The sequence below is a fragment of the Echinops telfairi genome, unplaced genomic scaffold (assembly GCF_000313985.2).
Source record: "Echinops telfairi isolate 266 unplaced genomic scaffold, ASM31398v2 ScPeMD7_7457;HRSCAF=8495, whole genome shotgun sequence".
Taxonomy (NCBI): Eukaryota; Metazoa; Chordata; class Mammalia; order Afrosoricida; family Tenrecidae; genus Echinops; species Echinops telfairi.
In genome coordinates this window covers 22,638,675-22,652,599 of record NW_022111357.1, presented here as the reverse complement: position 1 = coordinate 22,652,599, position 13,925 = coordinate 22,638,675, and the positions used below count along the sequence as shown (strand labels likewise).

Genomic DNA, 13,925 nt, shown 5'->3' with positions numbered 1-13,925 from the left:
TTCTTGTGTTGAAGGAGTACTTGAGTGGAGGCCCAATGTCCTTCTGCTACCCTAATCCATAGGGTTTCTATGAGTTGGAATCGACTCGATGGCAGCGAGGTGGCGAGTTTGGAGTTTGGGGAGGAGTTGGCGGTGGGCTTGATCATCGCAGCCCTTATTTAGAGACCCACACCCAAAGGTCTGCCTGTCTTGCACAGAGGCAGGCACAGACCCATAAGCCCAACCACGGTGTTACAGAGGGTAAGACAGGGAGGGGGTGCTGGACGTGGGGGCCACCGCTATCTGTGTGTGTGTGAGTGTGCGTACATGTAGAGATGTCCAGGAAAGCTTCCTGGGAAAGATGGTGGAAATGGATTGTGAAGGAGGAGGCTGACGGGCAGACAAAGCCGAGCAGGCACCCCGTGGCAGAGGCCTGGTGTGGGTGTACAAAGGCGGATGCAGCTGGGGAGGTGGGCAGACTGGCCAGTGCAGCTTGGCTTGAGGATGGGATGTGAGGTGCCACAGGGATTGTGTCTTGCAGGGAGGCCTCTGAATGCCAGGCTTTGTGGCTCTTTCCCTGGGGAGCACCAAGGGTACATTGCAGAGAGTCTCTCAGCCTGGAGTGTGTCTGCCCTCCACATGCCGCAGCTCAACTGTGCCCTTGAAAGTGGCCCTCCCACCCCCCAGCCTTGGCCACATCATCCGCTGATCTCCCTCGTAGAAGCCATCACAGGCTTCACCGTGGTCTCCTGTAAACATCAGTTCTTCCTGGACACCCAGCCACCAGGGCCTTGAACAGTGCCTGGCACACAGACGGCGCCGTCCACACTAGCCGCAGGCTGGGACTGGCCGGGGTGGGGCTGGAGACAGGTGACCCCTCTGGAGTTGAGTGACTACACATTGGGTTGTGATCTGCAAGGCTGGCAGTTCGAAACCACCAAGTGTTTCTCGGGAGAGAGACGGGGCTTTCTACTCCCATAAAGAGTGACATCCTGGGAAAACACATGGGCAGTTCTGCCCTGTCCCACGGGTCGTGATGAGTCACTAGCTGTGAGTTTGGTTTTGGTTTGGAGGTGGCAGAGGTGGGAGGAGGAGGGCCAGATGCGAGACAAAGCAGTCCCAGACACAGTAACAGGTAGCCATCTGGATCTGGGAGGGGGAGCTTGTAAAACACAGGTTCCCAGATCTCAGCCTCAACTCAGGGGGCCGGGAATCTATGTTGTGACACAAGTGGTCCAGTGACACCCCCAACTGCCACCTGCAGGTCTCCCCGCACCTAGTGCTCTTCTGTCACCTACCTCTCATGTCCTGGCCACTACACATTCCTTGGGTTCTCAGCTCTCCTCCTACCTGCCCAAGGTGGAGAGGGCGAGGGAATTCTGGGAAACTTGGAGGGGCACTTCCTCCGTGTGCAGATACACGGCTGGATTCAGGTGCCCAGAGTCTCCACGCCCCCTGCGCTGCCCCGACTTGCTGTGCTACCCTTCTGTGCCTCAAAGGAGGGGTAGGCAGGTCAGGGTGATGCTGAAGGCCTGCCTTCCTGTGCCTTGCGGGGATTTGCCACGAAGCCCTGGGTCCGTGGGAGCTGTTGCCAGGCCCGCCAGGTGGCCCGGCTCACCTGCAGATGCCTTCTCCTCCGCAGCCTGTGAGCTGGGCTTCTACAAGTCAGCTCCTGGGGACCAGCTGTGCGCCCGCTGTCCCCCCCACAGCCACTCCGCAGCCCCTGCAGCCCAGGCCTGCCGCTGTGACCTCAGCTACTACCGTGCAGCCCTGGACCCGCCGTCCTCCGCCTGCACTCGTGAGTACTGCCAGGTCCAGGAGCCCCTACCAGACCAGAACTAGACCAGGCCCACACCGGAACAGGGCCCCAAACCTGGACCTCACGGCCGGGAGCCAATTCTCTGTGGGTGAGGCTGGACCAGCCTGTTGGGGTGGGGGTGGGGTGACTCTGGCCTTTCAACAGTTGCCTTGACCTCTCTGGGCACCCAGCCTCTTGTCATGTGTCACCTACCATATCTTTCCTCCATTCCAAACACACCCCTCCTGCCACCCCCTCTGCTTCTGAGGGCAGACAAGAGCTGGTGGACACATGCCCTTTCTGGCACTGGGCAGTTCTGGTCATCTCTAGACGCACCTGTGGCTTGCACTGATGCTGGGTGGGGGAAGTCAGGAGAAACCCCTCCCCAAGTCATTGTCATCCCCGATGCGCACGTCAGGGCTGCAGACCAAGGGAGCACTTGTAAGTGTGGGTGCTGCAGCAGGTGCCTGCCTGTAGGATCACAGGTGAATGGCTGGTTGTGTGTGCGTGTCTGGGATGCCTGCAGCTGTCGCGTGACAGCTGCTCCTGACAGCGGTGCTGGTGTGCCTGAGTCTGAGTGTGCGTCTCCCGTTTGTACCCCCAGCGTCTGAGCGTCCTTTCCCTCAAGGTCCCAAGAGTCTTTCTGAGTCCCAGATTTCCCGATCCCAGGCGCTTATGATCCCCATATGGGATTAGGAGAGTTCAGAAATTTATGTCCTCTTGGGGCCTATCCCAGACCTCTCACCCTGACCTGTAGCCCCCTCTCTCCAAAGCCTCCAAAGTGCTTCCAGACTTAGGCTCATGCCCCTTGATGGGGGCACTTGGATGGAGCATACGAGCAGCTTCCCAGGACCCCCATCTTGCCCCCTGGTGTGTGCTCAGTGGCATGTGGCATGTGCCTGCAGAGAGGGTGAGGGATGGGCTATAAGACACGGATGACTGAGCCGTGTCACCCAGGTGGCTGCCACCTGCCTGGGCTGGGGGCTTCATCCCTGGTCTAGACTTGGGGATGCACAGCCTCTGGCTTCTGGGGTCCCTGAGGTCCTGCTGGATGGCATGGGTCCCCAGACATGGAGGATGCAGGCCTGGTCTGATGGTGGAGACGTAGCCTCTGCCCGCAGAGAAGTTCCCAGAGGACACAATCATCAAGACCTTATCCCAGCTGTGAGGAAGGAGACACAGCCCTTCCTGGCATTCCCCAAACTGATGGGGCGTGTGTGTGTGTGTGTGTGTGTGTGTGTGTGTGTGTGTGTGAAGGGACTGGGCCAGCCCAAATTCAGTCCCCACCCCCACCACCATTGAAGCTCTCTGTACCCTGCTCCCAGGGCCGCCCTCAGCCCCGATGAATCTGATCTCCAGCGTGAACGGCACTTCAGTGACCCTCGAGTGGGCCCCCCCACTGGACCCCGGCGGCCGCAGTGACATTACCTACAATGCTGTGTGCCGCCGCTGCCCCTGGGCACTGGACCACTGCGAGGCCTGCGGAGGCGGCACCCGCTTTGTGCCCCAGCAGACCAGCCTGGTGCAGGCCAGCCTGCTGGTAGCCAACCTGCTGGCCCACATGAACTACTCCTTCTGGATTGAGGCAGTCAATGGTGTGTCCAACCTGAGCCCGGAGCCCCACCGGGCCGCCGTGGTCAACATCACCACGAACCAGGCAGGTAGGCGGAGACTCTCCGTCCTCACCCACATCCCCCAGGCCCCAGAATCCAGACCCTCCCTTTCTCTGGCCTGCCCTCCTCTCCAGGATGCTTCAGTGGAGGCCTTTCAGTGTGGCTGCAGCGAGCATGGACAGGCTAGCATGCTGGGCACAGGACCAGGGTTCTTGCACATTCCCTCTCTGTGCCTCTTGCTTTCAAACACTCCACCCACCACCCACCCCCGCCCCCCAGCTTCAGCCGCTGAGCATGCTCACTCATCCTACAATCCACTGCGGCCCTCACCCACTGTCTCCAGGACCACCCGTGGGTTGGGTGGGCATGAAACAAGAACCCCCAGCACTGTCCTGGCCCCGAGCAGTATGTCCCTCCCTACAGAGCCCGTGGTTCCTTCCAGTACAGGCTGGCGTGGGAAGCAGATGCCAGGCCATTTCCCTAGACTCTCAGTGGAGAAGTGTCCCTGGAACCTGGTGGGCATCAGAGCCACACAGTCTCTCCAGCAGATGCGGGTGGCTGGGCTTGAGGTGCATGGGCCGGTGGAACCTTGACCTCAGCCCTCCAACCCTGAGGATCCCTTCCCTCCTTCTCCCCTTCCTCTCTTCCCTCCCACTCAGGCTTTTCTGAGCTCCTGGCCCACATGCAGCATGATCTGGGGGGAGACAGGAAGGACTGGTGGGGGTCCCAGCAGGCTTTTCCCAGTGTACAAGCCTGGCTGGAGAGGAGGCAGGGGACACTGGGGCAGTCAGGCCTCACTGAGGTCGCCGACCCCATCAGCCCAGACCAGGCAGGCAGCTGTTCCCACGCATTGGCCCAGGTGGCGGACACTTTGCCTGGACGAAATGACCCTCACGGAGATGAGCCTGCCCCAGACCACCGGCCCTTGGCAGAGCCTGGGAGCCTGGGTGCCTGGGTGGGAGGGGCCTGCCGGTGCTCGCCCCTCCCCCCCGCCTGACCGGGCCGCCCCCTTGCCCTCCCAGCGCCTTCCCCTGTGGTGGTGATCCGCCAGGAGCGCGCCGGCCAGACCAGCGTCTCGCTGCTGTGGCAGGAGCCAGAGCAGCCCAATGGCATCATCCTTGAGTATGAGATCAAGTACTACGAGAAGGTACTGGACCGGGAGGGGAGGGGAGGGGAGGGCCGGAGGCGGGGCCTGGGTCTGGCTGACGGCCCCTCCCCGGCAGGACAAGGAGATGCAGAGCTACTCCACCCTCAAGGCCGTCACCACCAGGGCCACCGTCTCAGGCCTCAAGCCGGGCACCCGTTACGTGTTCCAGGTCCGAGCCCGCACCTCCGCGGGCTGCGGCCGCTTCAGCCAGGCCATGGAGGTGGAGACGGGGAAACCCCGTGAGTGCAGAGGGGCGGGGTGGGGGGCGAGGGCGGGGCCGAATGGGGCTCCGGAGTTGGTCCAGGTACTGAGCGCCAGCGGGTTCCCTTCATCCTGCGAGGTGGGCGGTTACTGCCTTTCGGTACAGGTGGACAGACCTGAGGCTCACGAGGGAACTTTCCCTGCCAGGACACCCCGACCCCCTGGCATTTGTGGGGCACCTTTGTTAGAATGCCCCAGACCTTTATTTCATCTTGCAATCCCTGTAAGGACTTGGTACGGGCCACACCCTCATTTACAGGTGAGGAAAATGAAGCCCAGAGCTGTGATTGGCCCCAGGCCACCCAGCAGAGTAAGACGGGAGGCTGGTCAGCTTGGGAGCCCAGTCCAGGCTCCTCCCCCAGCATGTTCCCAAGCCCACCCTCTGGGGCACACCCTAGGACACACTGTCAGCAAGTTGATTCCAGTGCATAGCCAACCTTACAGGGATTGTGAGCCTGCACATCTTTACAGGGGCGTCAGCCTCCTTTCTCCCAGGTCAACGGAGCTAGCGCTAGGGTTAAATTACCCTGAGCCACACTCTGGGGATGTTTAGACTCACCCACAGATGAGAAAACGGAGGCTCTGTTTAAATGACTCTCCTCCTGGCTGAGTCCCAGGACGTGGTGTCACCAGAGCTTCCAAGCCTGGGGCAGCAGGATCTTGCAAGGGAAGGGACATTGGGACCGGGAAGGGGGGTCCTGTGCCCTGCTTCGGCTCTGGGCTGGGAAGGCAGCTGCAGGGGCTTGAGGGTCTTCTTTCCTGGCAGGGCCCCGTTACGACACGCGGACCATCGTCTGGATCTGCCTGACGCTCATCACAGGCCTGGTGGTGCTTCTGCTCCTGCTCGTCTGCAAGAAGCGGTGGGTGCTCCTCGCTGCTCCCACCTGCTGGTGGTCCCTGCCCTGGGGCTGGGCTCCCTCACAGAGGCCCCACCCACGTCAGGCTTGAGGTGTGGGCCTCCTTTTGTAGTCAAATTAACTAGGGATTAGAAAGGTTAGGTCCCTTTCCAAGGTCACACAGCAGCAGATAGAGGTCAGAACCAAGACCTGAACCAGGTCTGTGTAAACCGAAGACTCTGGGTCACCGTCCCTTCTCCCACCCCATTCCCGAGTGGGGTGGAGGTGCGACCATCTGCTCACTGCAGGCTTGAGATCCAGATAGAATGGCCAGGGCTGGCTTATCCAATAGATGGGGAAATGGAGGCCCAGGGCACACTGCGGGGTTGGCATCAGAAGCCTCCCCTCCCCCATCCCTCCTCTCCACGGTCCTGTAGAATGAGCCTACCTACCGATGCTGCAGGCTGGGGGGGTCAGGTGGACTTGACAGGACTTCGTAAACTATGAAGTGTTCTGTCAATGTCACCATGGCCTCGGGCCGCGGGATGGAGCACCTAAGAGACAACACTCCATCTGCAGACTTCCTGGGTTCCCGGGACAAGGGCTGGGGTGGCTGGGAAGGCAAGTGGAGAGATGGGGCCAGGCTGGTCCCGAGGGGGGCGGGGGCCGGGCTGGCCTCAGGCAGGGCCCTGACCCTCTCCACAGGCACTGCGGTTACAGCAAGGCTTTCCAGGACTCGGACGAGGAAAAGATGCATTACCAGAATGGGCAGGGTGAGTCTGCAGAGAGGGGGTTGCGGTGGGGGTGACCCTATGCCTATTCTGAGGGTGGCACAGGTGGGCAGAGAGAAAAGTGCCCACAGAGAAAGCCAAGCCCTGGAGGCAGACGGTAGGGTGTGAGAGAACCCCAAGACCCCAGGGTACAGGGCTGCTTTGCTCTCTGAGTTTCACAGGTGCTTGGTTCCTCGGGTGCACACATGCCCCAAATGTGCAGGGTCAGGAGGGGGCATACACTTGGACAAGAGACTCTTCATGACCTTGTAGAGACCTTAGAAGACAAGACACAGGAGGCAGACATACTTCCATGCCCCACTCCTGTGCCCATGGTCCGTCCCTGTTGTCATCCAGCCCTTTTGACTCAGAGCAGAGCTGCCCACAGGGTTCCCAAGGCATGCCCTTGGAAGGGGACTGCCCCAGTGCCCTCCTGCAGAATGGCTGGTGGGTTTGAACTGCTGACCTCTCCGTTAGCCACTGAGCGCCTCGTTGCTGCACCGCCAGGGTTCTTGGGTGCCAGGGTAGACCCTCGTATTACGTAATCATGCTGTTTCTGCCTACTGGGCCTGAACGGCACCTCCGAATCCATCCGAACCCAACCTTCTAGAGTAATTTCAAAATCCATTCAGTTCGTTATTTAGTACCTGACTCCACCCTCTGCCATTCCCGGGGTCCACGAGGCTGGCATCTCTTGGTTCAGCTTCTGCAGAGGGTGAACTTCACTGCTTCTCTAGGACAGAAAGAAAGAGCTAGCCATCAGGTGTGTGCCGTCAGGAGTGCCTCGGACTAAACCTAGGATGTGTGTGGATAAAAATTCATGGACAAGTTCTGTTAGTTTTGGAAAAGTATTCAGGACTCTAGAAGTGACCCTAGAAATGGACGTGCTTTATCAGAAACGACTGGAGACTGAAGCCCTATAGCGTCCCAGAACGTGACATTGACGTGCAGCTGTCACCTGGAGTGTGATTATTGAGGGCCTTCTGGTTGCCTCCAGACCTGAGATTCCCAGACAGCCCTCAGGCCCAGGGAAACTGGGAGGGAAGGGCCTCACTGGACCCTGCTGAGGGCCCTTCTCCTCCCCTGTCCCCTCAGCGCCCCCACCTGTCTTCCTGCCCCTACACCACCCCCCGGGGAAGTTCCCGGAGCCCCAGTTCTATGCAGAACCCCACACCTACGAGGAGCCGGGCCGGGCCGGCCGTGGCTTCACCCGGGAGATCGAGGCCTCCAGGATCCACATAGAGAAAATCATTGGCTCTGGTGAGTGGGGGCTGTGGGACCCGGCTAGGCTGCAGGACTGGGGGGACACACACTCGGGGCACAGTGGGGACTGGTGGCACAGCTCGCCCCATCTGCCCCACTCGTGTCTGCAGGAGAATCTGGGGAAGTCTGCTATGGGCGGCTGCGGGTGCCAGGGCAGCGGGACATGCCGGTGGCCATAAAGGCCCTCAAAGCTGGCTACACGGAGCGACAGCGGCGGGACTTCCTGAGTGAGGCATCCATCATGGGCCAGTTCGACCACCCCAACATCATCCGCCTGGAGGGTGTCGTCACCCGTGGTAGGTGCCCTTCTGCCCAGGATAGGGCTGGGTGTCCTGATGTGCCCCTGCCAAGCCTGATATGCCCCCTTAGCTCAAGTCCCCTGACATTTTGGGGGTCAGGGGGAGGTGACACCAGTACACCAGTGGGAGTCCTAGACTGGCCCTGGGACCCTCCGTGCTCACTTAGCTCCTGGAGGCTTATGGGACGGGCTGTTCCTGAAATCAGCAGCCTTGATCTCCCCACCAAGAGCCACACTCTCCCCTTCCCACCCTTCCAGGCCGCCTGGCAATGATCGTGACTGAGTACCTGGAGAATGGTTCTCTGGACGCCTTCCTAAGGGTGCGTGTCCCACCCCACCTTCCTCACAGGTGGCAAGGACAACGGAGGGTCCTCTACCCGGAGAGCTGGCACCTAGCGGACCTGGGGCAGGGGGAGGCAAGGGAGAGAGGGGCTATGAAAGGTCAGGCGAGCAGCCCGCCTGGCAGCCCACCCCACCCTAGGAGCGCCCCTCTGCTCCAGGGGTCCTGCCCGGCAGGCTCAGGCCTGGCAGGAGTGCCGCTGACTTGCTGGGCACTCTTAGGCACGTGACTTAACCTCTCTGGGCGTGGTCTAGCTGCCACAGTTGCTGGGAGGGTGCACAGGACCGGACCCGCCCAAGGCTTCTTCAGTAGTGAAGGCTGTTCTTGGTGGCCATCACATTCATTCCAACACACAGCAGTGCCTTGGGGTTCCCAGGCCGCGACCTCTGGGAAGCAGATCCCCAGGGTCGCTCTCAAGGCACGCACCTCTGGGCAGGTTCAAAGCACTCACCTTCTGGCCACTTAAGTAAGAACATAACTACATGCACCACCCAGAGACCTCGCCAAGGCCGGCTCAGCTCCGAAGGGCTGTTCAGATGGGAAGGCTTCCCGTCCCCGCTGGAACTCAAGCTGTGTCCCTCTGCAGACTCACGATGGGCAGCTCACCATCATGCAGCTGGTGGGCATGCTAAGAGGCGTGGGCGCCGGCATGCGCTACCTCTCGGACCTGGGCTATGTTCACCGCGACCTGGCCGCCCGCAACGTCCTGGTCGATGGCAACCTGGTCTGCAAGGTGTCTGACTTTGGGCTGTCCCGGGTGCTGGAGGATGACCCTGATGCCGCCTACACCACCTCGGTGAGTCCTTCACCACACACCCTTCTTCAAGGCTATGGCTGGGGTAAGGTGGCCGAGAGCCTGGAGGGTGCCCCCACCCTGGACCAGACGATTCTCCCATACATAAACAAATACCTAGGGTGGCTTTCGACATGAGGCAAGTCCTATCTCTTTTCTGTACATCAGTTCCCCTCTGGGAAATGGGAACAATGTCACCCGGTGGCTGGGACTGGTCGCCACGCTGGGGCTCCCTCACTTGTGCCCTCTGGAAAGCAGCATCTTTCTGAATGACACAGGCCACAGCTGTCTCGCTAATGACCCACCAAGGGCCACAACTGCCCCACCAAAGTCCCACCAATGACCAGTTGCTTCCAGACGTGTTTGATGGTGATTTGGACCATCCAGAGCCCCTGGGTGGGTGAATGACTCGTATGCTGGGCTGCTAACTGGGAAACTGGTGGTTTGAGTCCACTCAGAGGCACCATGGAAGAAAGGCCTGGCCATTGACTTTGGAAAACCCTGCGAGCTTAGTTCTGCTCTGACCCACTCAGGAAGTGGCCACGATTGGGCCCCCTCCACAGGGATGGCCAGAGAGACATTCAGAGCTGCCCTGGGCACCACCCTGCCTAGCTTCCCTGCAGAGCTCTCTCCTGGGAGAACTAAGGGTGGTTTCTCTTCGGGACAGGACACAAAAGGGAGCAAGAGTTAGAAAATCCTGAGCCCGTGGTCTAATTAGCCCTCACTGTTGGCTTCAGTTTATTGAGCACCTACTGTGTGCCTGGCACCCAGCACACCTTTCATTCTGTCTTCACCCCTGTGAACCAGTTTCTCCCACCAGACAGGGACTCCTGGGAGGCCAGGCTGCCTCCCCTAATGGGACTCTGAGTTCCCCAGCCCGGGACACAGGTGTCCAGCACTCAGTCCTCTGACAGACAGGAGACGGCCCTGGCCCAGATCCACCCGCATGGGCCTGAGGCAGCCTCTCACCAGCTGCGCCTGTCGTTGCAGGGAGGGAAGATCCCCATCCGCTGGACGGCGCCCGAGGCCATCGCCTTCCGGACCTTCTCCTGGGCCAGTGACGTGTGGAGCTTTGGCGTGGTCATGTGGGAGGTGCTGGCCTACGGGGAGAGGCCCTACTGGAACATGACCAACTGGGACGTGAGTGCTGGTCCTCTCTGAGCAGGGGGCTTGGGGCTATGGGGTAAAGAGGAGACCCCAGCCCGATACTTGTCTCTGCCCAGGTCATCAGCTCTGTGGAGGAGGGGTACCGCCTGCCTGCACCCATGGGCTGCCCCCGCGCCCTGCACCAGCTCATGCTTGACTGTTGGCACAAGGACCGGGTGCAGCGCCCTCGATTCCCCCAGATCGTCAGTGTCCTGGATGCGCTGATCCGGAGCCCCGAGAGTCTCAGGGTCACGGCCACTGTCAGCAGGTGCCTGCTGTAACCCCGGCTCCCGCCCAGACACCAGGCAGGACCTGAATTCAGTCCTGAGCCCTGGCGGATCTGCAGTGATAGCAACAGCTTTTATAGGCCAAGTGCTTCCACGAGGACAAACAGCCTCTGGGCACTGCTGTAAATACAAATCTCATGTCTGCTCTCCAGACACTCAGCCAGCCCCGGCCTCTGACCTCAGCCAGCCCAGACCCCCCCACCCCCACCCACTCCCCATCCTCAGCCAGACCAGGCCCACGGCTCTCAACCCAGCACAGACCTCGTCCCTCGGTCCAGCCAGGGCCTTAGATCTCCGCTCAACCTGAGTCCCTCCTCAGCTCTCTGCTTCCCAGCTGGCCTCTAGTTCTCCATCTGCCCCATCTGGATTGAAACTGAGAGTGGCTAGTACCAGGGTCCCCAAGGAAGACAGAGGCCCTGCCACACCACTTACCAAGGGCCTCTCTGTCTCAGGTGCCCACCCCCTGCCTTTGCCCGAAGTTGCTTTGACCTCCGTGGGGGTGGCGGCGGGGACCTCACCGTTGGGGACTGGCTGGACTCCATCCGCATGGGCCGCTACCGTGACCACTTCGCTGCTGGTGGCTACTCCTCCCTGGGCATGGTGCTGCGCATGAATGCTCAGTGAGTGGGCTGCTGAGGGGGGCGCTGGTCATCAAGGGTGGGGGCTGATGACTGGGGGGAGGAAACTGGTGATCAGAACCAGGGACTGGTGATGGGGGGTGGTGGCTGCTGATGGGGGAGGGGTCGGTAGGATGGGGGCTAGTGATGGGTGGGGCTTGTTATTAGGGCATGGGCTGGTGATGAGGAGGAGCTGGTGATGGGGGTGTTGGTGGCATGGGGAGGCTGGTAATCCGGGTGGCTAGTACTGGGGGTAGGGGCTGGTGAGGGGCGGGGCTAGTGATGGGGGGATGGGCGGGGTGGAGAGCAGGGAGCTACGGGGGTTGGCAGCCCCGGGAGTGGGCGCACATGTGCTGCTTTCACAGGGACGTGCGTGCGCTGGGCATCACCCTCATGGGCCACCAGAGGAAGATCTTGGGCAGCATCCAGACCATGAGGGCCCAGATGAGCAGCACCCAGGGGCCCCACCGGCACCTCTGAGCCTCGGTCTCGGAGCCTGGGCAGCGACCCAGCCAGCCCAGGTCACCGTCGCCATCAATAGACTTGCAGGTCGAACAGCAGTCAGGGTGTCCCCAGGCCTCCCCCCCCCACTCCCTGGCTGCCATCCCCCCAGGCACCAGGACTCAGAAGAGTAGCTGCAGTGACCGAGGTCAGCCATGCCCTTCAGGACCAGGACCCCCACCTCCCTGGGGCAGAGGGCTCTCCCTTCCCCGAGCAGGGCCTGCACACCACTGGGCTCACCTATGTGTGAGAGAGAGACAGACAGACAAACAGATGGCAACATCACACAAGTGCTCTGGGGTATTCTCGCTCGTGTGTGTGTGTGTGTGTGTGTGTGTGTGTGTGTGTGTGTCAGGCCCCCGGGTGGGTGGCTGCATGTTCTGATGCATGTCCTTATCCACTGAGGCTGGGGCACATGTGCATGATGTGGGTGACGTGTCAGGTCACAGGCGTGTGAGAGGCAGCTCAGAGGGACACTGCCATCCTCATGAGCCCAGTTCCCACCTCCCAGGGGACTGGGGAGAGGTCCTGCCCAGCTCTCTCCTTGCCTGGAGGCAAGGCAGCTGCCACTTCTGAACGGCACCAGCACCAGGCCTGCCTGTCTCCCTGCCCGGGCCAGCCTGTCCGGTGGTATCTCAGGTCCAGGCCCTCCCTCCAGCTGGGGGACCACCTGCAGCCTCGCTGCTTCAACAGGAAAACAGGGTTTGGAACCAGCCCCACTTGGGTGGGCATCCCTGCAGAGCCCAGGAGACCCCTTGGCTGGACCTGGCTGCCTGTCCAGGGCCCGGGGTCCCAACTGCACCCCTTCTTAGGGCCCCCAGAGGCTTTTGTCTCTGATGCCCCCCACCCCCCAAGGCTCCTCCCTTGGATGTCCCTCTGCTGCCCCCTCCACTTCCCAGTCCTGGCCTGCTCCTCTGCCCCATGATCAGCATCAGGGACCACGAGCTCCCAGCCTCTGCAGCCCCAGTTCACTGAGTGGGGAGCCGGAGGTGTGCCTTGTCCAAGGTCACACAGCACCTCCATCTCAGTGCCCAGGCCTCCTGCTTCTAGCCCAGGCTTCTCCCCCCACCCTCCCCCGCCACACCATACCCATGTGGACAGCTGAAGGTGGGCAGGGGCTTAGGAAGCCCCTTCCCCTCTTAGAGCCTGAAACCTACCCCCCTACCACCCATGGCCCTCCAGGGTATGTAAATAAGCGTTTTTCTACCACGTCAGAGTTTTTTCCTCACTCCTGACAATGCAAAAATGGTCTTCAAAGCACATTCGCCACCCTGGGTGAGAAAGCCTCATCCCAGGGGGACATTCGGCGGGCAGGGCGCAAGGACCCCCACCTGGCAGGATGCCCTGTGCCTGCCGCCAGCCCCAGAGGGAGACGCAGGCCCAGCCCCCAGCCCATGGCCACCCCTCCCCAGTAGCCAGTACAGCTGTCCCGAGGAGCCACCAGCACTGAGCCCCCTCTCCCTCTTGCAATAATTTGGGGAACCTCAGCCCCGCCCAGGTGCCGTGGCCAGCTCTCTGCACCTCTATATATTATATTACTATATAGCCGGGTTGTTCTTCCTTCCTATGGAAGTCGGAAACATGGTCAGGACTCAATGTGGGGGGGGCCTTGTCTCCCCTCCACCCCATTCTCATCTGGTTCCTGGGCTCTGGATCCTCACCTTCAGGGGTCACAGAGGGGGGGGGGCTTGGCACCTCCCCCTCCCCCACATGAGGTCCTCTCGGGGTCCCAGGGATCTGTCTCTCTGTGGCTCCGTCCTGAGTCTCGAACTTGCCCACAACGAGAATAAAGTCTGCCTCATCTTTGCCTGTGTCCTCGACCTTCTTTCATCTGCGATCTCAGGAGACCTGGGAGGGAAAGTGCACCCTGAAGCAGAACGCCTACTGTGCGCCTCTCTGCTGTTTCGTGCTGCGGCAACAGGAAGGCCACAGGGCAGGGCAGGTGGCTTGGCCCACCCCAGCTCCGGTGCTGTTGATTCCGATTCTGAGTGGAACTGCCCCTCGAGTTCCCAAGGCTGTAAGCGCCCCAGGACCGGCCTGCCACACCTCTCTCCTGTGGCGTGGCTGGCACCTCTAGCAGTGCAGTGTCTTAAGGAGTGAGCCCCCAGGGTTTGCCAAGTGCTTTTAACGAAGAGAGACGGATTTTCATACCATTGAGGAGGCCCGAAGTCTAGATCCAGCTCCTGGCACTAAGTGTGTGTGGGGGGGAGGCCCTCCTTGTTGACTTCAGCTTCTAGGAACAGCCCCCCTCTTTGGCAGGCCTGGACTTGCAGGCA

The 13,925-nt window shown here is 60.9% G+C and overlaps 1 protein-coding gene across 1 annotated transcript in view; it reads left to right on the top strand.

The window, feature by feature from the left end:
• The window catches only part of EPHA8 (EPH receptor A8), a 26,088-nt gene extending 12,633 nt beyond the window's left edge, over positions 1-13,455 (top strand). The window contains exons 3-16 of the mRNA XM_004705367.3: positions 1,622-1,777; positions 3,103-3,438; positions 4,413-4,537; positions 4,614-4,776; positions 5,565-5,658; positions 6,340-6,407; positions 7,500-7,664; positions 7,778-7,963; positions 8,224-8,285; positions 8,892-9,101; positions 10,089-10,238; positions 10,322-10,512; positions 10,984-11,151; positions 11,514-13,455. Of these exons, the coding sequence (XP_004705424.2) occupies positions 1,622-1,777; positions 3,103-3,438; positions 4,413-4,537; positions 4,614-4,776; positions 5,565-5,658; positions 6,340-6,407; positions 7,500-7,664; positions 7,778-7,963; positions 8,224-8,285; positions 8,892-9,101; positions 10,089-10,238; positions 10,322-10,512; positions 10,984-11,151; positions 11,514-11,628 (2,189 nt within the window). The 3' untranslated portion in view covers positions 11,629-13,455. The remainder of the gene's footprint in view (positions 1-1,621; positions 1,778-3,102; positions 3,439-4,412; positions 4,538-4,613; positions 4,777-5,564; positions 5,659-6,339; positions 6,408-7,499; positions 7,665-7,777; positions 7,964-8,223; positions 8,286-8,891; positions 9,102-10,088; positions 10,239-10,321; positions 10,513-10,983; positions 11,152-11,513) is intronic.
• The last annotated feature ends 470 nt before the right edge of the window (positions 13,456-13,925 follow it).